Below are 25,979 nucleotides of genomic sequence, written 5' to 3'. Positions count from 1 at the left end.
AACAGCAGTCTTTCTGCATCCACTCAGGACGGCACCCTGATGTCCCCCAGTGTCTGGCAGGGTACGGGGTGACAGGACACCTTGACTGGTCCTTGACAGGAAGCTTCCGAGGTCTGTTCAGGAAGGATGCACTGAGAATCCGTCAGTGCCCCCAGACACCTCTCAGATGCCATCTGGCCCTGTGTTGCCGCCCCCCTGGGCGCTGGGGGAGAACCCTGACTCTGACTGACTAGCAGTGAGAGCTCTGGGGCACAGCAGGGAGTCACAGAGTGCACTCCTCTCCGTCTCTGGTCCTGCAGTCGGGACTGAGGCCCAGCAGCCCCTTGGTGCACCTGGCGGGCTGGAATCCCTGCAGTGCCCGTCCCGGGGCAGGTGGGGGTGCCCTCCTCTTGGAGATGTGGTGAAGACTGAAGGAGCCCCAGGGATTTGGCTTCCTGAGGACACGCTGGGCTGGTTTAGGGAAGAAGGGACCCCATCCACCCATCCACCCAACAGCCTGGATGGCCCAGCAGCCCGGAAGCCAGAGACCCACTCAGTCTGCCAGGCCGGCACCCCTGTGCTGGAGCTGCCCAGCCTCCACCAGTTCATGCTGTGACCCGGGCCTCCTGCCCCTTACACTGCCCCCACCTGCCCATGGACCACACAGCTCCGTCTTCCTGTTAATCAGACGCATAGCAGGGCCATTTTCAGAGAATCTTGAAGTGACAAAGCAGCAGAAAAGCCTCATCCCACACAGTCCACCCCCTCACACCCTGCTCCCTTCCCACACCTCCAGCCCGGGCTCTATGTTCCTGAGCTGCTTGGTGGTCATCCTATCCACGTCTTGAAAGAGTTTTCTCAGCATAACTGAGCTCCTCCTGAGGGTGTGGGAGAGGGAAAGACACGTTGAGGAAGAACGGGGGAGATCAGTTAAGGGCAAACTGCTTTTGACAATGTAAGGTTTTAAACTCCCTGGTGAGGGTTTTCCCTGGGTCCTGTGAGCAGGGAGGTCTTTCGGGAACTGGGGCAGGGCCCCCTATGGGCCACCTGGCCTTCCATTCCCATTTCTGTTGAGCAGCTCTGCTTTGACAAGGTTTGGGTCAACTGGGCACAAAATCATGTTGCTAGAAACACTTGAAACTCTCCAGGTGTTTCTTGCTCTGTCTGTCACCCTGAGGTGCCAGGGAAGCTCAGAGACCTCACCCAACCACCCAGTCCGTGTCAGCAGGGTGGGCTCCTCCCAGGAGGTGGCAGCTGCTGAGGGGACATTGGGACACATATGGGAGGCACCTCACCGTCCGTCCTCTCATGGGGAGGGGCCTACATACCGGGAAACTTTCTCCCAGGTCTTTTTTAGCCGATGGAGCGGCACGCTCCTGAAGGCCGATACTATTGCGTGCAGTGAAGCCATGTTGCCCAGGGTCTTGCACTCCTGCGGAGGGAAGCGATGAGCTGTGAGGTGGGGGCTGGATTTCTCCCTTCAGTGCCCCCCAGGGACAGCCCTCCTGGGTGGGACAGATGCTCAGGGTGGGCCCCCTTAGGCCCCAAAGCCCAACATTCACTGAGAGGAGGATCTTAGCTCAGCCCAGGGGAGGAGCCAGCTAGGAAGTGAGCCTCCCACCCCGGGACCTGAAAGTCAGGTCAGCGTGCCCCTGACACTAAGGACCTAGTAAGTGTGCTGGGGCTCAGACCTCAGACCTCAACCCTGAGAGCTGGTCCAGCAGGAGAGGCACTTTCTAAGGCTCGGGAGAGGTGCTCTGCTGGGCGTCCCATCACATACCTGGGCCTCCTTGATCCAGTGCTCCACCACTTTGGCCCTGCTCTCCGAGCCTTTACCCTCGCCCAGCTGCTTGTCTCCACCCCTCCTACTGGTCTGGATGAACGGGTCTATTTCAACTTCTTGGCTGTCTGACTTCCATTCAGATAAATTTACTGTTGGTTCTGGATGTTATCCTGGCTCTAAATTGTTGTTGTTCCAATCTTGGTTGTGCGAGGAGGTACGGTGCGTCCACCTATGCCTCCATCTTGGCCAGAAGTCCTATTCCAGCATTTTTACCTGCACGTTCGGAGTCAGTCAGGTGTATCAGTGCTTTCAGCAGAACCTGCCTTAGGCACTTAACCCTTCGTGGCACAGGTGTGCCAAAACAAAACAAAAAAATGGCCTAAATGAAAGAACAGATCAAAGCTCCAGGAAAAATACAACTAGGTGATGAAGAGATAGCCAACCTATCAGATGCACAGTTCAAAACACTGGTAATCAGGATGCTCACAAAAATGGTTCAATATGGTCACAAATTAGATGAAAAAAATGAAGGCTATGATAAGTGAAATAAAGGAAAATGTACAGGGAACCAACAGTGACAGGAAGGAAACTGGGACTCAAATCAATGTTGTGGACCAAAAGGAAGAAAGAAACATTCAACCAGAAAAGAATGAAGAAACAAGAATTCAAAAAAACAAGAAGCTTAGGAACCTCTAGGACATCTTTAAACGTCCCAACATCCAAATCATATGGGTGCCAGAAGGGGAAGAGAAAGATCAAGAAATCGAAAACTTATTTGAACAAATAATGAAGGAGAACCTTACCATTCTGGCAAAGGAAATAGACTTCCAGGAAGTCTAGGAAGCTCAGAGAGTCCCAAAGAAGTTGGACCCAAGGAGGAACACACCAAGGCACATCATAATTACATTACCCAAGATTACAGATAAGGAGAGAATCCTAGAAGCAGCAAGAGAAAAGGAGACAGTTACCTACAAAGGAGTTCCCAGCAGACTGTCAGCTGATTTCTCAAAAGAGACCTTGCAGGCAAGAAGGGGCTGGAAAGAAGTATTCCAAGTCATGAAAGGCAAGGACCTCCATCCAAGATTACTCTATCCAGCAAAGCTATCGTTTAGAATAAAAGGGCAGATAAAGTGCTTCTCAGATAAGGTCAAGTTAAAGGAGTTCATCATCACCAAGCCCTTATTTTATGAAATGTTAAAGGGACTTATCTAAGAAAAGAAGATGAAAAAAAAAGCACGTATAGTAAAAGGACAGCAAACTCACAATTACTAACAACCACACCTTAAGCAAAACCAAAAGAAACTAAGCAAACAACTAGAACAGGAACAGAACCACAGAAATGGAGATCACATGGAGGGTTAGCAACAGGGGAGTGGGAGGAGGAGAGGGGGGGGGGTAAAAGGTACAGAGAATAAGTAGCATAGATGGTAGGTAGGTAGGAGGGTAAGAATAGTATGAGAAATGTATAAGCTAAAGAACTTATAAGTATGACACATGGACATGAACTAAAGGGGGGGAGGGGAGTGGAGAGGGAAATGGGATAACTGTAATAGCATAATCAAGAAAATATATTTTTAAAAAAATGCTGGAATAACTCGTCCCCAGTGTAAAAAGTCTATCCACATCACAACTACGGTTCCTTAGAAGAAAGTACGTTTGAGGTAGAAGGGATCACAGTTCTTTTCTTTCTAAGTTTTCCTTATTTCATTTTCTTGACCTATTGCATTAGCTAGGCCTTCCAGTATGATGTTGAATATGAATAAGGAGAAGACACGTCCTCACCTTATTCCTGATCTTAGTGGGTAAAAAAATGTATCTAGTTTCTCACTCTTAAGTATGGTGTTAGCTGTAGATTTTTTGTAGATGTTCTTTATCAAATTGAAGAAGTTCTCCTCTATTCCTAGTTTGCAGAGTTGTTATCATGAATAGGTATTGACAAAAAATACTTTTTTCTGCAGCTATTGATAATGATCATGTGATTTTTATCTTTAGCCTCTATATGTGATTACATTAACTGGTTTTTTAATGTTCAGCCAACCTTGCATACCTGGTTTAAATCCTACATGGTCATGATGTATAATTCTTTTTGTAGTATTTTGGATTTGATTTGCTATCAAACCAAATATTTTACCGTACTTTTTGGACTGTAAGATGCACTTTCATCCTTAAATTTGGGAGGAAGAGGGGGTGCGTCTTATAGTCTGAATGTAGCTTACCTGGCTCACTGTGGGGAGGGGCGGCAGTGGAGTGGGGTCACAGGAGGCAGGAGCAGGGTCGCCACTGCATTTTTCTCCCAAATGGGGGTGTGAGCAGGTGCTTTTTATAGTCTGAAAAAAAAATGGTATTGGGAAATTTTGCATCTATGTTCACTAGAGATGTTGGTTTGTAGTTTTCTTAGAATGTGTTTGCCTGATTTGATATTAGGGTAATGCTGACTTCATAGAATAGGTTAGGAAGTTTTCTTTCTGGCTCTGTCCTTTGAAAGATACTGTAGAGGGTTGGTATTTCTTCTTTAAATGTTTGGTAGACTCAACCAGTGAGACCATCTGGGCTTGGTGCTTTCTGTTTGGGAAGGCTATTAACTATTGATTGAATTTCTTTACTTAGAGATAGGCCTATTCAGACAGTCTATTTCTGTGTGAATTGTATAAGATTCTTTCTTTAAAGGAATTGGTCAATTTCATTTAGGTTATCAAATTTGTGAACATTGAACTGCTCATAGTATTTCTTTATTATCCTTTTAATGTTCATAGAATCTGTAATGATGCCACTGTTTCATTTCTGATAAGAATAATATGGGTCCTCTCTCTTTTTCTTAGGTAAACTGGCTAGTGGTTTACTGACTTTATTGATCTTTTTAAAGAATCAGCTTTTGGGTTTTTTTATATTCTCTATTGATTTTCTGTTTTTAATTTCATTGATTTTTCTATTTTTTTTTCTGCTTTGGATTTAATTTGCTTTTTTCTAGTTTTCTAAGGTGGAACTAAGATTATTAATTTTAGATCTTTGTTCTTTTCTAACATGAATTTTAATGTTACAGATTTCCCTCTAAGCATGCTTTTGCCACATCCAACGGTTTCAATAAACTATTTTCATTTTTATTTAGTTCAAAAATATTCTTCAGTTCATCTTGAAATTTCTTCTTGGACTCACGTTGTTTCATCTCCAAGTGTTTGGGGCTTTCCCATTATCTTTCTATTGATTACTAGTTTAATTCCATTGTAGCCTGAATGCACTTTTTGTGTGATTTATTTATTTATTTAATTTGTTAAGGTGTGTTTCATGGCCTAAACTGTGGTTGATCATGGTGAATGTTTCATGTGAACTTGAGAAGAATGTGTATTCACCTGTTGGGCGAAGTAGTGTATAAATGTCAATTAGATTAGTTGATATGTGGCACTGTTTAGTTCAGCCTTGGCCTTACTGATTTTCTGCCTGACAAAGGGATGAAAAAGCTCTCACTATAACAGTGAGTTCATCTATTCTTGCAGTTCTGTCAATTTTGCCTCACTGTTTGTTTAAATCCTCACCCAGGGGTATTTGTTGACTTTAGAGAGAAAGGAAGGGGGAGAAAGAGAGACAGAAACATTGATGTGAGAGAGAAGCATCACTTGGTTGCCTCCTGTGTGTGCCCCAACCAGGGATAGAATCTGCAGCCTAGGCATGTGCCTTGACTGGGAATTGAACCTTCAACCTTTTGGTGTACGGCATGATGCTCCAACCAATGGAGCCACCCACCTAGGAGCCACCCACCTTGTCTCACTATTTTAATACTCTGTTGTTAGGCCCATACACATTAAGGACTGTTACGTGTTCTTAGAGAATTGACTTGTGCATCATTTATTTAATACCTCTTTTTATCCCCCGATAACTTTCCTTGCTCTGAAGTGTGCTCTGTCTGAAGTTAACATAGCTACTTTAGCTTTCTGTTGATTAATGTTACTTAGCATGGTATGACTTTCTCCATCACTTTATCTATCTTTATATTAAAGTGTTCCTCATAGACAACATGTAGTTGGATCTTGGGTTTTTATCAGCTTTGACAGTCTCTGTTTTCATTGGTATGTTTAGTCTGTTGATAATTTAAAGTGATTGGTGATGTCGTTGGATTAATATCTACTGTATTTGTTACTGTTTTTCTATTTCTTACCCTTATTCTTTGTTTTCTTTTCTGTCCTGTCACTCATTTCATTTATCCATAAGGTACACTTACTGATATAAATGTATCAGAGATTTTATTTTATTTTTTTTCCTACACTTTTCTGGTCTGAGTTTCTTTTCTTTTCTTTTCTTTTTTTTAAAACATTTTATTTATTTATTTTGAGAGGGTGGGAAAGGAGAAAGATAGGGAGAAAAGCATCAATGTGTGGTTGCCTCTCACACGCTCGCAGCCCAGGTCATACCAGCGTTGATCCGTTTTCCGGATCAATACTCGGCTACATTTGCCATTGCCATGCTGATCAGTTCCCTGTACAAAGGAACTAAGATAAATAGGCCTTTATGTAAGGTTTGTGTTTATCTGTCTTGGGATTAGGCTATGTTTACTGTTTGTTGTCACTGCAGGTATCAGAAATAAAATTTCCTTTTGTGTTCTTGTTTCTCTCTTGTTATGTCTGGGTTTCCCTAGACACTTGTTCTTAAATATGGGCCCGAGATGTCATTTCTTTCTGTCATGACTCACCTTGTACTGGGGTTGGGGCTCCTGGACCTCTGCTCTGGCACGTTCTTATTCTTTGATTGCTCCTGCCTGACTCCTCGGTTTGGGGGACAACGGTTAGCCCATGACCTCGGTTCTCTGGTGGATCTAAGAATTGTTGATTTTCAGTTTTTCAGCTTTTTTCTTTTTTTTAAGATTTATTTATTTTTAGAGAGAGGCAAAGGGAGGGAAAAAGAAAGGGAGAGAAACATCAATGTGTGGTTGCCTCTCATGCACCCCCCTACTGGGGACCTGGCCTGCAACCTAGTCATATGCCCTAGACTGGGAATTGAACCAATGACTTTTTGATTCGCAAGCTGGCGCTCAGTCCACTGAGCCACACCAGCTGGGGCTTCAGCTTTTTTCTTATTGTGAAGATGGAGTGATAACTTCCAAGCTCCTTATATGCCCGATAAGAAACCAGAAGCTTGCTTTTTTATATTTGATTTTTGTATATGTGAATTATTTTTTAAATTAATTAAAAATTTATTACATCTTCACCTCTGTAGTCTTTCTCCCCCAAACAGTAACCTTAGTGTTATTGAAAAATATCAGGACAAATCCAGTTTGAAGATTCTGTAGCCTGACCAGTACTCCTTGCAACTGTCATGGTCATCAAAAACAGGAACTTAGAAACAGCCTAGCAGAGGCTAAGGAGACTTCATGCCTGTATCCTGGAACATTTGGGGGAAGTGGTGATATCTGAATAAAGTAAGGAGCTTGGTTAATAGTAACATTACCAGTGTTGGATCTTTATTTCTGGCAAGTGTACCTCAGTTATGTAAAACCTAATAGGGGAAACTGGATGCAGAGCAGACTATCACTCTGCTATCAGTGCAACTTTTCTGTACATCTAAACTGTTCTAAAACAAAAGGTTTACTTCAATAAAATTAGTTATCTATTAGAAATATTGGGACAATTATAGTTTGTCCTTTTTATTCTAATCTAGAGCATAAATTTTTTCCAAGGTATGTTTAAAACTTTGTTTAGCACTTTACAGAGGATTTTGCTTGTTCTTTCTAGCATCATAATGGTCTTGTCAAGTAGACAGCGCAGGTAAAACCCCTTTAAATGTGAGCACATTGGTGAAGAGAGAGTGGCTGCCCAGGCCCCAACCACTGAGTGATAGGGCTGGCCTGGCAGTGCTGCCCCTGCTCCTTCATTACGTCATTTAAGAAGGGGGCTATTTTGTGGCAGGTATTTAACTGTCGTGCAAGATGAGAGAAGCATCTCCTGAAGGGGCTATATCTATGTTTACTTATTAAAGTAATTCAAGCACCAAGGCAATTTCATAGATACTTCATTTTGGTAAAATCTTTAATGTTTTGAGCCTTTGTTTTCATGTTGACATACCTGTCTCCTAAGGTTCTTTGCTGGTCTATATTGATCACCTTCTTGGAGAAGGGGCTTTTGCCCAAGTCTATGAAGTTACCCATGGAGATGTGAAGGATACCAAAAATAAACAGAAATTTGTTTTGAAGGTAAGTGATCTGAGCAGCTTTTTGTTTAATATAGAAATGCACTTTAGAACTTGAGTTAGCCAGCCTCTTTTTTCTCTATTTTAGTATAGTGGTGGTTTCATTTAGGTCTACAGCCAGCACTTAAAAACCGAAATTATCCTACAAGGACTCAGAATTGCCTTGCCACTAGAATTATGTTGTAGCAGGTCCCATACTGCAACACACAGTATATAGCTTGTCATCACTTCCTACCCCGTGTTCTTCCCACCCCGTGTTCTTCCCACCCCATGTCTTCCCACCCCATGTGAGACTGGATTTGAATGTCACATACCTGGTTTGCAGGTCCAGAAGCCCGCCAACCCATGGGAGTTCTATGTTGGGACCCAGCTGATGGAGAGACTAAAGCCCAGTGTGCAACACATGTTCATCAAATTCTATTCTGCCCACTTCTTCCAGGACGGCAGTGTATTAGTGGGAGATCTCTATAGCTATGGGACATTACTAGTAAGTGTATTTGCTTTGATGATGTGGACATGAATATTTTTATTGGAGTTGTTGGCAGGGGCAAAGCTCTTGACTTGAAATTTCACTGATTCTATGTAGCAAACTCATCATTCCACTTTCCATTGTTTCTAGAATGCCATTAATCTCTATAAAAACACCCCTGAGAAAGTGATGCCTCAAGCTCTAGTGCTGTCCTTTGCTATCAGGATGCTCTACATGATTGAACAAGTTCATGACTGTGAGATCATCCATGGAGACATTAAGCCAGACAACTTCATACTTGGAAGCAGGCAAGTGTTGCATTTTTAACAGGGTTCTCCTTTTACCATCTGCCCAGCAGACTTTATCTGTGTTTATGCAGCCTGTCCCTTCTTTGTGTTTAATACAGATTTTTGGAACAGGACAGGGAAGGTGATGACTTTTCTGCTGGCTTGGCGCTAATTGACTTGGGTCAGAGTATAGATATGAAACTTTTTCCAAAAGGAACTACATTTACAGCAAAGTGTGAAACATCCGGTTTTCAGTGTACTGAGATGCTCAGTAACAAACCATGGAACTACCAGGTATAGAAGTAACATGAGAGATTTGGAAACATTTTTCTTCATTACACTACTATATTTTCAAAATGAATTTGGGCATCTAGTTAGTTTGAGCTGCTTTAGTTTCCTTTCCCGGGGTTTAGGCCATGCTTGTGTTCAGTCCCAAGCACGTTCCACAGCGAGAGGCTTTGGAGCACCGTGCAAGCAGAGGCCAGGTGCCAGGAGAAGGAGTGGGGAGGCCTTCTAAGCTGTCCCTGTGGGAGGGGGCGGAAGTGTTGCTTTTGTCTGTGGGTAACAATGAAGGACTTGGAAGGACACAGTAGCTCAAAGAGAACAGAGCTTTCCAAGGGGCTACCTCAGGGAGCCGTGGGCAACGGTTTCATGGAAGCTTCCAGCAAAGCCTAGACAGTCATTCAGTAGGGCACACCAGTGGGATACTTGAACAGATGATGTCCAAATTCTTTAAAAGTAACATCTTGTGATTATGTATTTTGCTTAGTAAGTTAGATGTTTTAATATAGTGATACGAGAATTAGTATTTCAGACATATAGAGCTGTATTTTCTTTGTAGATTGATTACTTTGGAGTTGCTGCAACAGTGTACTGCATGCTTTTTGGCTCTTATATGAAAGTGAAAAATGAAGGAGGAATCTGGAAGCCTGAAGGTCTTTTCAGACGGTAGGTATTAGCATTAGGTGCTTCAGTGAGAAGAGAGTAAATGTGGTAGAATGTTGAGTTCCGTCTGTGGGGGAAATAGATCTCTGCCACTGCACGGAAAACCCATGCCTTGGAATGTGTGGTGAGATGGCATAGTCCTGGGCACTGGGAACAGTGAGCAAGCTCCACAGCTTCACTCCTCTGTTCCCATCTGTGACAGTGGAGCAGCCAGTGCCCTCATTGAAGCATTGGAAGCTCTTGGCCAAGTAGTTGGCATCCTATACACACCTATTGCCTGGTGTTACTGAGCCTCCGGTTTTTGCTTGTTTGTCTTCTTGCCTATGTAAGTAGAAATAATAATGATCTTGCTTATCCCAGGTGTTTATTATAAGAAGCAAGAGAAATAATACATGTGAAAGTGCTTTGTAAGTTATAAATATGATGAAGCAGCCATCCATCACAGGATAAGGTTTTCAGGTTCCACCCCTGTATGACTATAGCGTTTCTAATACTGTTTTCTCAAGGGGAGGAAGGGGAAAAAATTGGGCCACTGTAATAGCATAAACACTAAAATATTTAATAGGGAAAAGACTGTTTTCTCATCTATTAAAAAATATTTAACAGGAAAAGACTTTCCTCATCTATTAAATCTGTGGAAATTAGTGACTAAACTAGGACTCTTCATTTCAATATGGATACCTCTCAATGTGTGAACTATTGGTAATATTTAAGCTGAGCATTTGGTACATGTACATTAGATCATATTTACTTTTTCTTAAAAATATTTTTGTGGTATAAAAACATACGTTGAAAAATATACTCATCTTAAGTGCACAGCCCTCATGGAGTTTTACATAACCTGACAAGAAAAAGACCAGTCAGCAGTAATTCTACAAAATGGAGCATAAGTTAGGTTCCCCAGAAGAAAACTTATAACAACTATGCTTTATTCTACATGAGTCATCAATTTAGCAACTACTTTACTCTTTCTCTTGCTCATAATGGAAGGACCAGAGAGTTGCTCAGAAGGCTTCCATCTCTGACCAGAGAAACTTTAAGTTAACCCTCAGCAGGCCTGATAATAACGGGCTGGACTTCCTGCCTGGAACACAAACTTTCGCCCAGTGCATCATGTCCATGTCCTGGAGTTTTTGCAGTTAGCTTCGGAGCTCTGTTCTGGGCAGTCCAGCCCATCTGCCTGGTCCTGGAACCTCTGTAGTGAGGCCGGCAGAGCCACTGACCAGATTATCAGATTCTGGCAGTACAGAAATGCAGGGAACAAAAAGCAAATTAACGTCCTTTTTAAAAAAAACTTAAAAGAGAAAGTTTTGCCACTGAAGAGCTACTGTAATTGCTAAGACTGCTTAAACCACTTTTGGGGAACAGGGGTGTGTATAGACATTTAATTAGATCTCTTGTTTATAAGTAGATCCACCATTCCTATTCCTGATGCACTGAGTTGTGTGTGGGTTAAAATTGTATTGGGCTGTCCAAGCCTGTGGGAGTCCAAAGCAAGAGTGGGGTTGCCTGCATGTTGAATGCTACATTTTATCCTTTATGTTTTCTTTCTTTAGGCTTCCTCATTTGGATATGTGGAATGAATTTTTTCACATAATGTTGAATATACCAGATTGTCATCACCTTCCATCTTTGGATTTGTTAAGGCAAAAGCTGAAAAAAATATTTCAACAACACTATACAAACAAGATTAAGACCCTCCATAATAGGCTAATTGTACTGCTCTTAGAATATAAGCATTCTCGAAAATAAGATATGGACACTGCTGAAAAATCACTTTGTAAATGCTGGCCTGCTCACTTTCAGCCTTAATGTCTCCACTTTCATTGTTTGCGTAAATGTTTCTTTTTAAAAAGTCTGCAAAATATATTCATGTTATTGCTTCGTTGTTATCAATATTTCAACAGAATACACATAATAAGGCCCCTGTGTAGCAGGGCTGCTCTTGTGACGTAAACATTTATGAGAAGAATTGGGATGTGAACATTCTCTAAAACTGCTTAAACACTGACCTGTTCTCTGTAAGCCCGAAAGTGGCCAAAACAGCTTCCCCTCTCTCCCAAATTTGAGGGCTTATATCTGTGAAAAAATTTCCTAAACGTATCCCAGGGACTCAGGTTGTTATGAACAAAGGTCGCCTGTCTTTAATTGCCTGTTCTTCATTGCTATATATGGGAAATTTTAAAGAGATAAATCTTAAACTTCTTCATTATTTAAAATTGCCATTTAGAGGACTATCTTGCATCTTAAAAATAGTCTTACAAGCTGTAGAAATCTTTAAATTAGCCCTAAAATTAAAGCATCCGACTTAGCATTTATTGATGTTTAAAGCTGGAAGGGTGCTCTAACCTGAACTGACCTCCCCCGACCTTCCCCTCCGGTGATAGCATTATGAGGAAAACGACTCTGAGGCAGCACTCAATTCAAGAATCCAAGCGTATAGGTTGGACTGCTTCGTCCTCCTACACTCACTCCCACTCCTCCGTGTTCTCCATTCCAGTGGTCACCACAACCCATGTTCTGTGAGTTTCCTAAAATGTTTTTGTGCATATTTCCATGTATTTTTGACACACCTAACAGACCTCTGCTTTTTTCACTTAATGTATATAGTCAAGAGTAACTGTATATAACATGGTCTCATTCCTGTTAATGGCTGTGTAAAACTTGGTTACATATTTGTAAATTCCTAGAAGCAAAATTCTGGGTTAAAATTAGTATTTTGTGTCAGTATTTGCAGACTGCCCCCACGGGGGCTGTGCCAGCCTGCATGGAAGTCTTTGTTCCCCACACCTCCACTAACATCACAGCGCTGTGGCCTTTGCTGCTGTGACAGGTGAAAAATAGGATTTCCTTGTGGTCATTTGCATTCTCTTGTGAATTATGCCAAATATATTTGTATTCAAGAGCTGTGTGTTTTTACCTGAGAATATCCTTTGTGCACATTTCATTTGGATTGTTCTTTTTCAGGTTAATCTGCAGGATCCCTTAGTATGAGACACATGTACTCGTCCCAATTTATCATGTTTCCTGACCTAATATCTGTTCCCATAAAATTAAAATCTTTTGTATTATACTCTAATATATAAAGATTTTAAAAGGCTTTTCTTGTTTTTTGTTTTTTGGGGTTTGTTTTTTTTTTGGCTTTTGTGTCTTAAAAATGCCATCCTCAGTTGAGAAATGAGAAAAAAAACTCCTCTGATTTTTATTTTATTGTTTAGTTACAGTTGTCCTGACTTTTTCCCCATTGCTCACCCCTACCCAGTCCCCACCTACTCCTATGGTCAGTACCCCCCATTGTCTGCTGATAAGTCCTCTGTGCATGTTCCTTTGCTTGTCCTTTCCCCTTCTTTCCCCCAATATCCCCCCACCTCTTCCCCTCTGGTCTCTGTCATTTTGTTCTTTATTTCTAAGTCTCTGGTTCTAGTTTGCTCATTTGTTTGTTTTGTTGATTAGGTTCCACTTATAGTTGAGATTACATGGTATTTGTCTTTCACTGTCTGGCTTATTTTACTTAGTATAATGCTCTCTAGTTCTATCCATGCTGTTGTGAAAGGAGTTTCTTCTTCTATTGCATAGTATTCCATTGTGTAAACGTACCACAGTTTTTTTATCCATTCATTTACTGATGGGCACTTAGGTTGTTCCTAGCACTTAGCTATTGTAAATTGTGCTGCTATGAACATAGGTGTGCACAGGTTCTTTTGAATTGGTGTTTCAGGATTCTTAGGGTATAGTCCCAGTAGTGGAAGCTGGATCTAAAGGCAGTTCCATCTTTAGTTTTTTGAGGAAATTCCATACTGTTTTCCACAGTAGCTGCACCATCTGCACTCCTTCCAACAGTGCACTAAGGTTCCCTTTTCTCCACAACCTCACCAGCATAAGTTGTTTGTTGATTTGTTTACGATGGTCATTCTGACCGGTGTGAAGTGGTATCCCACTATGGTTTTAATTTGCATCTCTTTGATGGCTGCAGAGGTTAAGTATCCCCTCATATGTCTATGGGCCATTTGTGTGTCTTGGAGAAATGTCTATTCAGGTCTTTTGCATATTTCTTAATTGGATTGCTTGTCTTCCTGGTGTGGAGTCATATGAGTTCTTTATATATTTTGGAGATCAAACCCTTGTCCAAGGTGTCATTGGCAGATATGTTTCCCATATATTTGGTTTTCTTCCCATTTTGTTGATGTTTCCTTTAGCCGTACAGAAGCTTTTTAGTTTCACATAGTCTCATTTGTTTATTCTTTTCTTTATATCCCTTGCCATAGAGGGTGTATCGGTGAAAATATTGCCATGTGGGACTGAAAATTTCCTGCCTATGTTTTCCTATAGGACTTTTATGGTGTCACAACTTATATTTAAGTCTTTTATCTCTCTTGAGTTTATTTTTGTGTATGGTGTAAGTTGGTGATCTAGTTTCATTGTTTTGCATGTACTTGTCCCAGTCTTCCAACACAATTTAAGAGGCTATTTTTACTCCATTTTATGATCCAACTCCTTTTGTCAAATATTAACTGACCGTATTGACATGGGTTTACTTCTGGGCTCTCTGTTCTGTTCCATTGATCTATGTGTCTGTTCTTAATGCCAGTACCAGACTGTTTTGATTACAGTAGCCTTGTAATATACTTTGATATCAGGTATTGTGATCCCTCCTATTTTGTTCTTTCTCAAAATTGCTGAGGCTATTTAAGGTTGTTCCTGGTTCCATAAAGTTTTTGAAGTAATTTGTTTCATATCTGTGAAATATGTCATTGTTATTTTAATAAGGATTGCATTGAATCTATAAATTGCTTTGGGTAGTATGAACATTTTAATGATGCCATTCTTCCAATTTATGCATACGGTATATGCTTCCATTTATTTGTGTGTTCCTTAATTTCTTTTTTCAGTGTTGTATAGTTTTCTGAGTATAGGTCTTTTACCTCCTTGGTTAAGTTTATTCTTAAATATTTTATTTTTTTTTATTGCTATAGTAAATGGGATGTTTTTCCTAATTTATGTTTCTAATATTTCATTGTTGGTGTACAAAAATGCCTGCAGTTTCTGAATGTTGACTGTGTCCTCCTATTTTGGCAAATTCATTTATTAGGTTGAGTAGTTTGGTAGAATCTATAGGGTTTTCTATGTACACATCATGTCATCTGCAAATAGTGACAGTTTTACTTCCTCTTCTCCAGTTTCAATGCCTTTTATTTCTTTTTCTTTTCTGATTGCTGTGGCTAGAACTTCCAATACTATGTTGAATAGAAGTGGTGAAAGTGGACACTCTTGTCCTGTGTCTGTGCTTAGACAGAAAACTTTTAGTTTTTGCCTCTTGAGTATGATGTTGCCTGTAGGTTTCTTGTATATGGTCTTTATTATGTTGTAGTATGCTCCCTCTATTCCCACTTTGCTGAGTGTTTTTATCATAAATGGGTGTTGTACCTTATCAAGTGCTTTTTCAGCATCTTTTGCTTTAATCATGTGGTTTTTGTGTTTGGTATTGTTTATACGAAATATTATACTTACTGATTTGCATATATTGTACCATCCTTGCATCTCTGGGATGAATCCCACTTGGTCATGGTGTACGATCTTTTTCATGTATTGCTGGATCTGGATTGCCAATATTTTCTTAAGTATTTTAGCATCTATGTTCATCAGTGATATTAGCCTGTACTTTTCTTTCTTTGTTGTGTCTTTATCTGGTTTTAAAATTAAGATAATACTGGCCTCATAGAAAGAGTTTGAGAGTCTTCCCTCTTCTTGGATTTTTTAGAATAGTTTCAGAAGAATTGGGGTGACTGTTCTCTAAATGTTTGGTGAAATTCTGCTGTGAATCCATCCAGTCCAGGGTTTTTGTGTGCTGGGAGATTTTTGATTACTGCTTCAATTTCACTACCTGATAACAGTTGATTCGGGCTTTCTGCTGCTGCTTGACTCAGTTTTGGAGGATTTTGTGTTTCTAGGAATTTCTCCATTTCACCTAGGTTTTCAAATTTTTTGGCATATAGTTTGTAGTAATTTTTTTACAGTACTTGGTATTTCTGTGGTATTGGTTGTAATTTCACCTCTTTCGTTTCTGATTTCATTTATTTGGATCCTCTCTTTTTTTCTTGATGAGTCTGGTTCAAGGCTTCTCAATTTTGCTTATCTTTTCAAAGAACTGGCTCCTATTTTAATTTATCCCTTGGATTGTTCTTTTAGTGCCTGTCATTTAATTCTGCTCTGATCTTGATTATTTCCTTCCTTCTACTCACTCTGGGCTTGTTTGTTTTTGTAGTTTTTGTAGATATTGGGTTAGGTTGGTTGGTTTACATTTTTCTGTCTTTTTTAGGTAGACCTATTGCTATGAGCTTCCCTCTCAGGACTGTCTTCAGCGTATCCCATAGGTTTAGGGCTGTGGTGTGTTCGTTTTCATTTGTTACCAGAGACTTTTTTATTTCTTCTTTGATCTCATTGTTAACCCATTCATTATTCAATAACATGTTGTTCAGTTTCCACGTATTTGAATGTTTCTGAGTTTTTTCCTGAGGTTGGTTTCTAGTTTCAAGCCATTGTGATCTGAGAAGATGATTGATATGATTTCAGTTTTCTTGAATTTGTTGAGGCTTGTTTTATGTCCTACCATGTGGTCTGTCTTTGAAAATATTTCATATGCATTTGAAAAGAATGCATATTTTGCTTTTTAGGATGAAAGGTTCTGTATATATCAGTTAAGCCCGTGTGATCTAGTGTGTTGTTCAGTGCCACAATGTTCTTGTTGATTCTTTGGAAGATCTATACATTATTGCCAGTGGGGTGTTAAAATCCCTACTATAAGTGTGTTGCTATCTATATCTTTCTTGAAGTCCTCCAAGATTTTCCTTATATATTTGGATTCTCCTGTGTAGGGAGCATATATGTTTACAATGTTTATAGCTTCTTGGTGGATTCTTTGCTGTAAAATTATGAAATGACTTTCTTTGTATCTTTCTATGGCATTTGTTTTAAAATCTCTCTTGTCTGATATAAGTATTGCAGCCCCAGCTTTTTTTCCCTGTTCATTTGCTTGGAATATTTTCTTCCAATCCTTTACTTCAGTCTCTGTAGATCTTTTGTGGTAAGGTGTGTGTCTTGTAGGCAGCATATGTGCAGGTCATGTTTTCTTATCCATTCAGCTACCCTATGTCTTTTGATTGAAGCATTTAATCCATTTATAGTTAAGGTTAGTATTGATAGGTACATATTCATTGCCATTTTATCCTTTTGTACTTGTGTTCTTCTTTCTCTATATACCTTCATCTTCCTAAAGCAGTCCCTTGAACATGTCTCGCAATGCTGGTTTGGTGGAGGTGTGTTCTTTTAACGTTCTCTTATCTGGGAAGCTCTTATTTCACCTTCCATTTTAAATAAGAGCCTTGCTGCATAGAGTAGCCTTGGTTGTGGGCCTTTGCTTTTCATTACTTGGAATATTTCTTGCCTGGAATATTCTCTACTGGCTTGTAGTGTTTCTGTTGAGAAATCCGCTGCTAACATTATCAGAGCTCCCTTGTATGTTACTATCTTTCTGTTTTGCTTCTTTTAAGATTCTCTCTGTCTTTAAAATTTGGAATTTTAATTCTGTTGTGTCTTGGAGTGGGCCTCTTTGAGTTCATGTTGCTTAGGACCCTCTGAGCTTCCAGAACTTGCGTGGCTTTTCCCCTCTCCAAGTTAGGGAAGTTTTCTGTTGTCATTTTTTCCAACAGGTTTTCTATCCCTTGCTCCTTTTCTTGTCCTCCTGCTATTCATATGATGTGAATGTTGTTACATTTCATGTTATCCTGAAGTGCCTTTAAGCTATCCTCATACTTTCTGGGTCCTTATTCATTTTGTTGCTCTACCTAGCTATGGCTATTTCTGCCTTCTCTTCCAGCTCGCTGATTCAGTCCTCTGCCTCATCCAGCCTGCTTGTACCTTCTTCAGATATTGTATTCTGAAGAATATAATATCAGAATATTATATTCTGATATTATATTATAATATATTATAATATATTAATATAATATGTAAATATAATATTATATATGTTATATTAACATAATATGATATATATTATATTCTTCATTTCTTCCCAGTTCTTGTTTATAGTTTCTATTTCCTTTTTCATGCTGTTGTAGTTCAGATAGTCTTCATTTCTTCCTGGTTCATGTTTATAGTTTCTGTTTCCTTTTTCATGCTGTTGTAGTTCCCACTCAGTTCCTCAGAGTTGTCACTGAGTTCCTTGAGCATCCAATAACCATTTCTTTGAATTCTGTATCTGATTACTTGCTTCGATTTCATCTAGCTCTTTCACTGGAGATTCTTCCACTCCTTTCTTTTGGGGGCTTCTTTCTTCGTCTCCCCATTTTAGGTGATTCTTTTTGTTTGTTTCTGTGTCTCAGGATGCTCCACTTTGCCTGCCTGTCTTCACGGGGTGGACTTCTGTGGTAGGAGTTCTGTGGGACTCAGTGGTGTGGTCTCTTTGATCTCCTTGTGTGGATGCTGTACGGGGCCCTTCCTTCTGTGTGTGTGGGCTTTCTTGTTGTGCTTGGGCTTTACCTGTCGGTGGGTTCTCCTCTCCGGCAGGCTTACTGGTAGTCACAACTTTCACCTTGTCTTTTATGCTCTTGTACAGGTGTTGGTTAACAAAGCAATATTATGAGACAACCAAGCCTACGCCAACAAAAAGAACCCCCGTACCATATCAGCAATCTCAACTGCAATTGAACAAAGATTAATAAAGGTGAAGAGATTATGAATATTATAAAATATGACAAAGGGTGTATGAGATGACTAAAAGAGGGGAACATATTATTGAGTGGTAAGAGGGAGGAGAATTGGTAAGAGTTGGGATAGAACCAAGATGAAGAAAGGGGGAGAACAAAATGTACAATATAAGTAAAACACAAAAGGGCAGTGGGAACAATGGGGTAAGAAGAGGGAAGAGTACACTGTGAGGATTGAAGTAACATTGAGAAGTTATTGGACCTACAGGAGCAAAATTGGAGAAAAACCATAGCAGGGTCAATAGCAACAACAGCTGAATAAAGGTTCATAAATGTGGAATGGGAATAAGAATATTGTATAATAGGAAAATTGAATATGAGATGTGTACAGTAAAGACATGATTTTGAGAGGATAGGGGAAACCAACTAATAAGAGTAAGGAGTAAAACCTAGTTTGAGAGATAGGTGAAAAAAAAATAAAATTCTTCACTCAACTGATCAGGGGCAGGGGGAAGGCAAAATGGAGTGAGACAGAGGGAGAGTATTCTGTGGGATTTAAAGTACAAACAAACTGAACAAAAAAGTATCCGGTGGAGAAGTACAGCAATGACCATGGTATTTTGCCCAACTGGCCACTGTTTATCAACGGTGGGAGAGAAAGAAGACTCTTGTAAGGGGGGAAGAAGAATGTGAGCTGACTTAAGACAGAAGAGTGCTTGTGCCAGGTTAGACAAATGGAGGAGAAATTGAGAGAGTAAGGATGGGAACATGGCCTAGTGTGAGAGAAAATAAAGTTCATAACAGTAATAAAGCTCAGGAAGATGGCAAAATGAATTAAGACTAGGGAAGGGTGCTGTGTGGATTTTGGAACAGCCATAACATAATAAAAAATATTTAATTTAGATAAAAATAATACAAAGTAAAAGGCCAAGAGTACTGAGTTATTTGGCATATAAGTTAAATGAAGGAAGAAAAATTAAAACAACATGAAAGTAAAAAAAAAAACAAAGAGAAAAAACACGCATGTGATGAAGAGCAAGGTGAAATTTGTCCCAGCTGTTGATGTTCACATGACTTCTTTCTGGGTCTGTCTCTGATTTTCTCTCAGCTCCAGGTCTTACTGTCTTATTCTTGGGGTGGGGGGAGGGGGAGCCCCCTGCTGGTTGTCAAGCTTGCCTAGCAGGTTTTGTAGATCTTCCTGGCTCCTGCAGGTGGTGTGGGGTTCGGCTCAGTTTTCCCTTTCCAGTGGTTCCGTCAAGGAAGCGGGGCTCAGTCTGGGGTACAGGAATCACAGGTGCCCGTTTTCTAGCCCACTGCCCTCGGAGCCCTGTGCCGCCCACACTCTCCTCTCTGCACAGCTGCACTGGGCTGGTGCTGCGAAACCCCCTCACCTTGCACCCTTTTGATAAATCTGAGATACACTGAATGTGGCCACAATCCTCCCTCCCTGTTGGCCGGCCAGCCGTGCGCATGAAATCCCTACCCAGTGTGCCTCAGTTCATCTTTTAAAAAAAGTCTCTTTGGGCACCATTGCCATTCCAAGCCACTGCCCAGCTTTCCACACAGTCCAACTCTCTGGCGAGTCCAGAGTCTATCTTGGCCAATGCCAGTAGCAGCCCACTTCTTCTCCCAGTTCCAGGTACCACTAGGATCCCCCTGACTCTGGCACTGTTCTGGCCAGCAACTGCTCCCCCAGCTTGGATGTACTGCCAGCTGTGTGCATGTGTGCTGCCTCACCCACCTCAACACCCCACGACTTTACACGTTCAGGTCCCTCCTGGCGAGGGTCTGTGATTTCCCAATCCCAGGAGGGGAGGGAGCCGCTAGGCTGCTATCACTGACCCAGCTCTCTGATGTCCCCGCGGCATGGTGGCTTCTGGTGCCCCACCTGGGGGCTTTACCCATCCGCCTAAAAAATCTCACCGCCCATTTCAAAACATCCTCTGCACTCTCTGGCTTCCAAACTTTATATCAGCTGAGATTCTGTTGACTGTTGACTTTGTCTTTTGGAAGATCAGCTAAGTGTCCCAGTTGGGTGCACGAGCAAGTGGGCTCAGCTACCATCTACTTTGCCACCATCCTAAATTTTTATGCTAGTACTAATTGAGTACTAAACTTTTGGTTAGTACTTTAAGTCAGATCTACTTTTTTTCCCTATTTTTCCTAGCTGGTTGTTTGAATGTAGGAAGCCTATTTGTTTCTATAAAAAGCTTTTTAATTGGTTACTTTTAAAGTTCCAAGTAACCATAACTATGAAAATGCTTATTTTTATGTCTTTCCTGATTTATTTATTTTTTTTGGTTCCCATTCAGATTGTTCCTTTTGCTCTGCAGAAACTTTTTTTCTCTTCTTTTTAAAAAGATTTTATTTATTTTAGAGCAGAGAAGGGAGGGAGAAAGAGAGAGAGAAACATCAATGTGCAGTTACCTCTCATGTGCCCCTTGTTGGGGGCCTGGCCTGCAAGCCAGGTGCATGGCATTACTGGGATCGAACCAGCAACCCTTTGGGTTTGCAGGCTGGTGCTCAATCCACTGAGCCACACCAGCCAGGGCTGCAGAAGATTTTCGGGTTGATGTCCTACTTGCTGATTTTTACTTTTATTGCTTAGTGTCATCCAAAAAGGTATTGACAAAACCCAGGTTGAAGAGCTTTTGGCCTCTTCTAGGAGTTTCAGAGTTTCAGGTCTTACATTTCAATCTAATATTGGTCTTGCCTTTAAGTGGAACTTAATCAACAAAACAAACAAGCAAGCAAAATATAACCAGAGACATTGAAATTAAGAACAAACTGACAGTAACCAGAGGGGAGGTGGGAGGGAATAATGGGGGAGAAAGGGATGAAGGGTTTTCAGGAACATGTATAAAGGACACATGGACAAAACCAAGGGGGGTGGGATCAAGGGTGGGAGGTGGGGATGGCTGGGGCAGGGGGAATGGAAGGGGGACAATAGAGACAACTGTACTTGAACAACAATAAAATAAATCTAATACCTATTTCAAATTACCATATTTTTTCAGACTATAATATGCATCCCCCGTCCCCCAAATTTGGGAAGAATAATGGTTGTTAATGCTGCTGTCGAGTTCTGTTTACATTTATATTGGTAAAATATTATTTATGTTATTAAGTATTTTACCACATTTATTGCTTCAAAATTTTTTCCCCTATTTTGCTTCTCTAAAACGTAGGTGCATCTTGTAAAAAAAAAAAACAAAACGGTAATCTTGGTTAAATTTATTCTGAAGTAGTTTATTGTTTGTGAATGGTATAAGATAAAGGTCCAATTTCACTCTATTGAAAGTGAATATGCACTTTCCCCAACACTTACTGAAGAGAGTTTCCTTCCCCTAGTAAGTATTGTATTCTTGACTGCCTTGTCAAATAATAGTTGATTTTATATGCAAGGGTTTATTTCTGGGCACTTGATTTTGTTGGGTTGGTCTGTGTGTTTGGTATTATGTCATACTATTTTCATTATTATAACTTTGTAATATAGTTTGAATTCTGAAAGTGTGATGCAGCTTTTGTTCTTTCTCAGGATTGCTTTGACTATTCAGGATCTTAGGTCATTTCTAAGGATTTTAGGATTTTTTAATTTATGTGAAAAGGGCCACTGAGATTTTTTCTAAGGGTTACACTGAACTATAGATTGCTTTGATTAGTATGGACATTTTAACAAAATATTTCTGCCTTACAAACACAGGATATCACTGTATTTATTTGTCTTCAGTTTCTACCATGAGTGTCTTAGTTTTCAGTGTATAGATATTGGTTAAATTTATGCTGAAGTATTTTATTGTTTTTAAAGCTGTTGTGAGATTGTCTTATTTATTCCTTTTTCAGATAATTCATTGTTAATGTTTAGAAAGGCAACTAGTTTTTCTATGTTTATTTTGAATCCTACAACTTGACTGGATTTGATAGTTCTAAGTTTTGTAGTGGAATCTTAGAAATTTCTACATGTAAAAGTCACATTATCAGTAAACAGAGACAATTTTACTTCTTCCTTTCTGATTTGGATGTCCTTTATTAATAATCTTTCTTGCCTAATTGCTCTGGGTGGGACATCCATTAACACATTGAGTAGAAGTTGTGAGAATGAGCATCCTGTCTGAAACAAAGTATATGTAAGAGAAAGCAGCTGCCCAGCCTGGGGAGGGCAGCAGGGCACACGTCCTGAGCACCGGGGCTGACTGGCCGCCAAGTCTACGGGCTGAGTGAAGGGGGACCCACGGCTGAGCTCTGAACACAGATGCAGCCTCTGCTGTTTTGTAAGTTGTTATCCACCTGTAGGGCCTGCAGCATGTAGATGATGCCTTTAATTTAAATTTTCGGGCCCCGCTGGAATAGGCTGGGACAGGTGTGGGCCTGTGGCTAGGGGGAAGGGAGTGCTGAGGACATGAGACATGGGAGGGAGACGCCGAGGCTGCTGGTCGTCTGGGGCTGAGGCAGCACCCGAGCTTCAGAATCAAGTCTCGTTTCTGCCACTCACAGCGTGGCTTTGGGCAGACTTCTTCACCTGCCCAAGCCTCATTGTCCATGTCTATAAAGCAGGGACCGATTTCTGCATCTATGAAGTAGAACAGTTTAACAGTGGATGTTATGTGAGGGCAGCATCCCCCATAATGCAGTGCATGGCAAGCAGTTGATAAATGACGGTGAATGGATGGGTGGGTGGGTAGATGATAATGAATGGATGCATGGGTGGATGGGTGGGTGGGTGGGTGGATGATGATGGGTGGGTAGAGGGAGGGATGCATGCATGCAGGGAGGGAGGGAGGGTTGATGGAGGGAGGACACATGGATAGAGCTGCTACAATACATGGTCTGCAAAACCGGATTGTGAATGAGGGTCGGTCACCTGATAGGATCCCAGTGCAGACAAGAGGTTCAGAGGACTGAAATTGAGATGCCAAAAATAATTCTCTCTTTACTTCATAATTAAATTACTTTCTCCAAGATTGGCCGGTGATGGTGACTCAAATGTGAAGGACACAGTTCAGTTTTGTGGTGCTCCCAGTTTTTTCAGCTTTCATTATTCCTTGTAAAAGAACTTTATTTCTTCTCCAAAGAATCACCTGTAAATTAAATCTATCTCTCCAACAGATCACTGTTGTCTTCTTGGTGTAGCAGAATGTTTGTTATACATCATGCCTCAGCACTCCTTGGCTTCAGAACCTGTCAAACCATGAACTTGTCACATTTTGATAAGAAAAATAGTGTTTCAACATTTGGCCTTTGCTCGGGACTGGTCTCACTTGCTAGAACTTGTCTGAGTCATGATGCCACCGCACAAGAGAAAATATTTCATCACTCATCATGTTCAGTGCTTGTTGGTGTCAGCACTCATCACCAGTCCCAGAACTAATTAACGACAAGTACCCAGGTACCACTGTGTTCTAATTCATTTGGGGTACAAAATCTCCACCTGCATCACAGAATGAGGGTGGAGCCAAGGTCAAGGAGCATTCGGGGTGTAGGTCACACATTTTTGTCCACAAAGAGAGGCTGGGTTTTGGTGCAATGAAGGGGAAAAGCCCTCTCAGTTCTGTTCTTCCTACAAACAGAGGCCTGTTTGAAAAGAATTTAAAAATTTAAAATGACCTGCAGTTTCCTCACCAGTGTGGCCCCCCAGTTCCTGTGTGCGCCGTGCACACAGGGGGGACTGTGTCCAGGAGGCCTCTCTCCAAACCCTCCTGCATCTGCTGTGGACCCCGGAGCGCCTCTCCCGAGACAGTGTCCTCGCTGGCCTGTGGGTCCAGTGTGAGCCATGCCCAGGGGCCAGGGCACCTTCCTGGCCTGTGACCCTGGGCATTGTGGTGGGGGTTGGGGCAGCAGGACCATCCTCAGCCCCACCTCAGGCCCCTTGTGCACCAGCCACCACCATGGGGATGGGGCACATGCCTCAGTAGCCAGGTGTCTTGCCACGGTGGCCAGTTTCTCAGTCAGATTTCTCTTCCTGGTTTCCTTCTGTGTTCTGAGGGCAGAATGGGCCTCAGAGTGACCTGCCAATTCATTTCCACCAGCATAGTTCTGAAGCCACCCCCCGCCCCCATGCTCCAGAAGACGGAAGCAGCCCTGCCCCTCACATCCTTAACCCTGAAAGCAGATGAGAGCTCCAGACATTGTCCCCACTCTTTAGGGCTACAATGTCATTTTGTCCTCATAACCTTGGGGCGGGGGCATGAGCAGATGCTTTAATAGCTCCCTCCCACAAGGGTGTTATAGGAGACAGCTGACGAGAGACTAAGCCACAAGAAAGTCACTGTACAGGAACGAGAAGTGAACCCCTGCTGGGGGCTCCCGTTCAAAGCTGAGGCTGGAATTCCCAGCCAGAGAGAGGGAGACCCTGCTGGTGTCATCTCGAGTGGGCTTTGCAGGTGTGTTGGATGGGTAGCATGTGGCTGCAGGACACGAGAAATGATGTAAAGCCCGAGGAGGTGATAGCACCTGACACTGAAAGAAACAGGAAATAGAGCCACTCCAGGGGCGGTTATTTCAGCGTCACAACCATTTCAAGGACCCAGCTGTTCTGTACGTTTCTGCTCTGCCACAGCCATGTGTCGCTGCTGTCTCCACCAAGACCGCAAGGTGACTGCATTGGTTCCAGCCATCACAGCCACACTCCCACAACATCAGCAAAGACAGCATATTTCTCCCCTGAATGAAAAGCATTTCCTGAAAGTCCCTGTTCCCTTCTCAGAAACAGCCACGTGCCCCTGTGTAAACCAGACACTGGCATGGGGGAACGAGCCCATCGTGTCTTGTCTAGAGCTCCGTCTCAGGCCCCAGGGAGTAGGGCTTGGGCAGTGGTCACAACAAGAAGGCGGGAAGGTGGTGCATTCTCAGCGGGTGGTCAGCAGGCACATTCTTTTCTCTTTTTTTTTAGTTTTATTTTAATCATTGTTCAAGTACAGTTTTCTCCCTTTTACTCCCATTCCAGCCCACCCACCCAACCCTCCCCACTTCCCTCCCATTACCACCCTCCCCCTAGCTTTTGTCCATGTGTCCTTTAAATTTGTTCCTGTAAATCCTTCCCATTCTCCCCTGAAATTCCCTCTTCTCTCCCCTCTCATCACTGTCAGTCTGTCCCCAATTTCAGTGACTTTGGTTATATTTTGCTTGTTTCTTTGTTTTATTGTTCTGGTTCCTGTTAAAGGTGAGATCATATGGTATTTGTCTTTCACTTCCTGGCTTGTTTTGCTTAGCATAATGTTTTCCAGCTCCATCCAAGCTGTTGCAAAGGGTAGGAGCTCCTTCTTTCTTTCTGCTGCATAGAATTCCATTGTGTAAATGTACCATAGTTTTTTGATCCATTCATTTACTGATGGGCATCTAGGTTGCTTCCAGCACCTAGCTATTGTAAATTGTGCTGCTATGAACATCGGGGTGCAAAGGTTCTTTTGTATTGGTGTTTTAGTGTTCTTAGGATGTAGTCCCAGCAGTGGAATTGCAGGGTCAAAAGGCAGATCCATTTTTAGTTTTCTGAGAAAGTTCCATACAGTTTTCCATAGCGGTTTTACCAGTGTGCAGTCCCACCAACAGTTCACTAGGGTCCCCTTTTCTCCACAACCTCTCCAACACTTGTTTGTTACTTTGTTTATGATGGCCATTTGGACTGGTGTGAAGTGGTATCT

At 41.7% G+C, this 25,979-nt stretch overlaps 1 protein-coding gene across 1 annotated transcript; it reads left to right on the top strand.

The window, feature by feature from the left end:
* Positions 1 to 1,426: 1,426 nt before the first annotated feature.
* Positions 1,427 to 12,715, top strand: LOC123811275 (mitotic checkpoint serine/threonine-protein kinase BUB1-like). The gene is made up of 7 exons (XM_045827275.1): positions 1,427 to 1,433; positions 7,825 to 7,940; positions 8,262 to 8,423; positions 8,556 to 8,713; positions 8,812 to 8,986; positions 9,534 to 9,640; positions 11,194 to 12,715. Exons 1-7 carry the CDS (start codon positions 1,427 to 1,429, stop codon positions 11,387 to 11,389), a joined length of 921 nt encoding a protein of 306 aa, XP_045683231.1. The 3' UTR covers positions 11,390 to 12,715.
* The last annotated feature ends 13,264 nt before the right edge of the window (positions 12,716 to 25,979 follow it).

The sequence above is a fragment of the Phyllostomus hastatus genome, unplaced genomic scaffold (assembly GCF_019186645.2).
Source record: "Phyllostomus hastatus isolate PE091 unplaced genomic scaffold, TTU_PhHast_1.1 phas_scaffold_78, whole genome shotgun sequence".
NCBI lineage: Eukaryota > Metazoa > Chordata > Mammalia > Chiroptera > Phyllostomidae > Phyllostomus > Phyllostomus hastatus.
Note: the sequence above shows the minus strand (reverse complement) of the source record. Positions and strands in the feature narration are given on the sequence as shown.

Coding starts and splice junctions, on each gene's coding strand:
- LOC123811275 (XM_045827275.1), top strand. Junction 8,424..8,555: donor ATAGCTATGGGACATTACTA/GTAAGTGTATTT, acceptor CATTGTTTCTAG/AATGCCATTAATCTCTATAA. Junction 8,714..8,811: donor AACTTCATACTTGGAAGCAG/GCAAGTGTTGCA, acceptor TGTTTAATACAG/ATTTTTGGAACAGGACAGGG.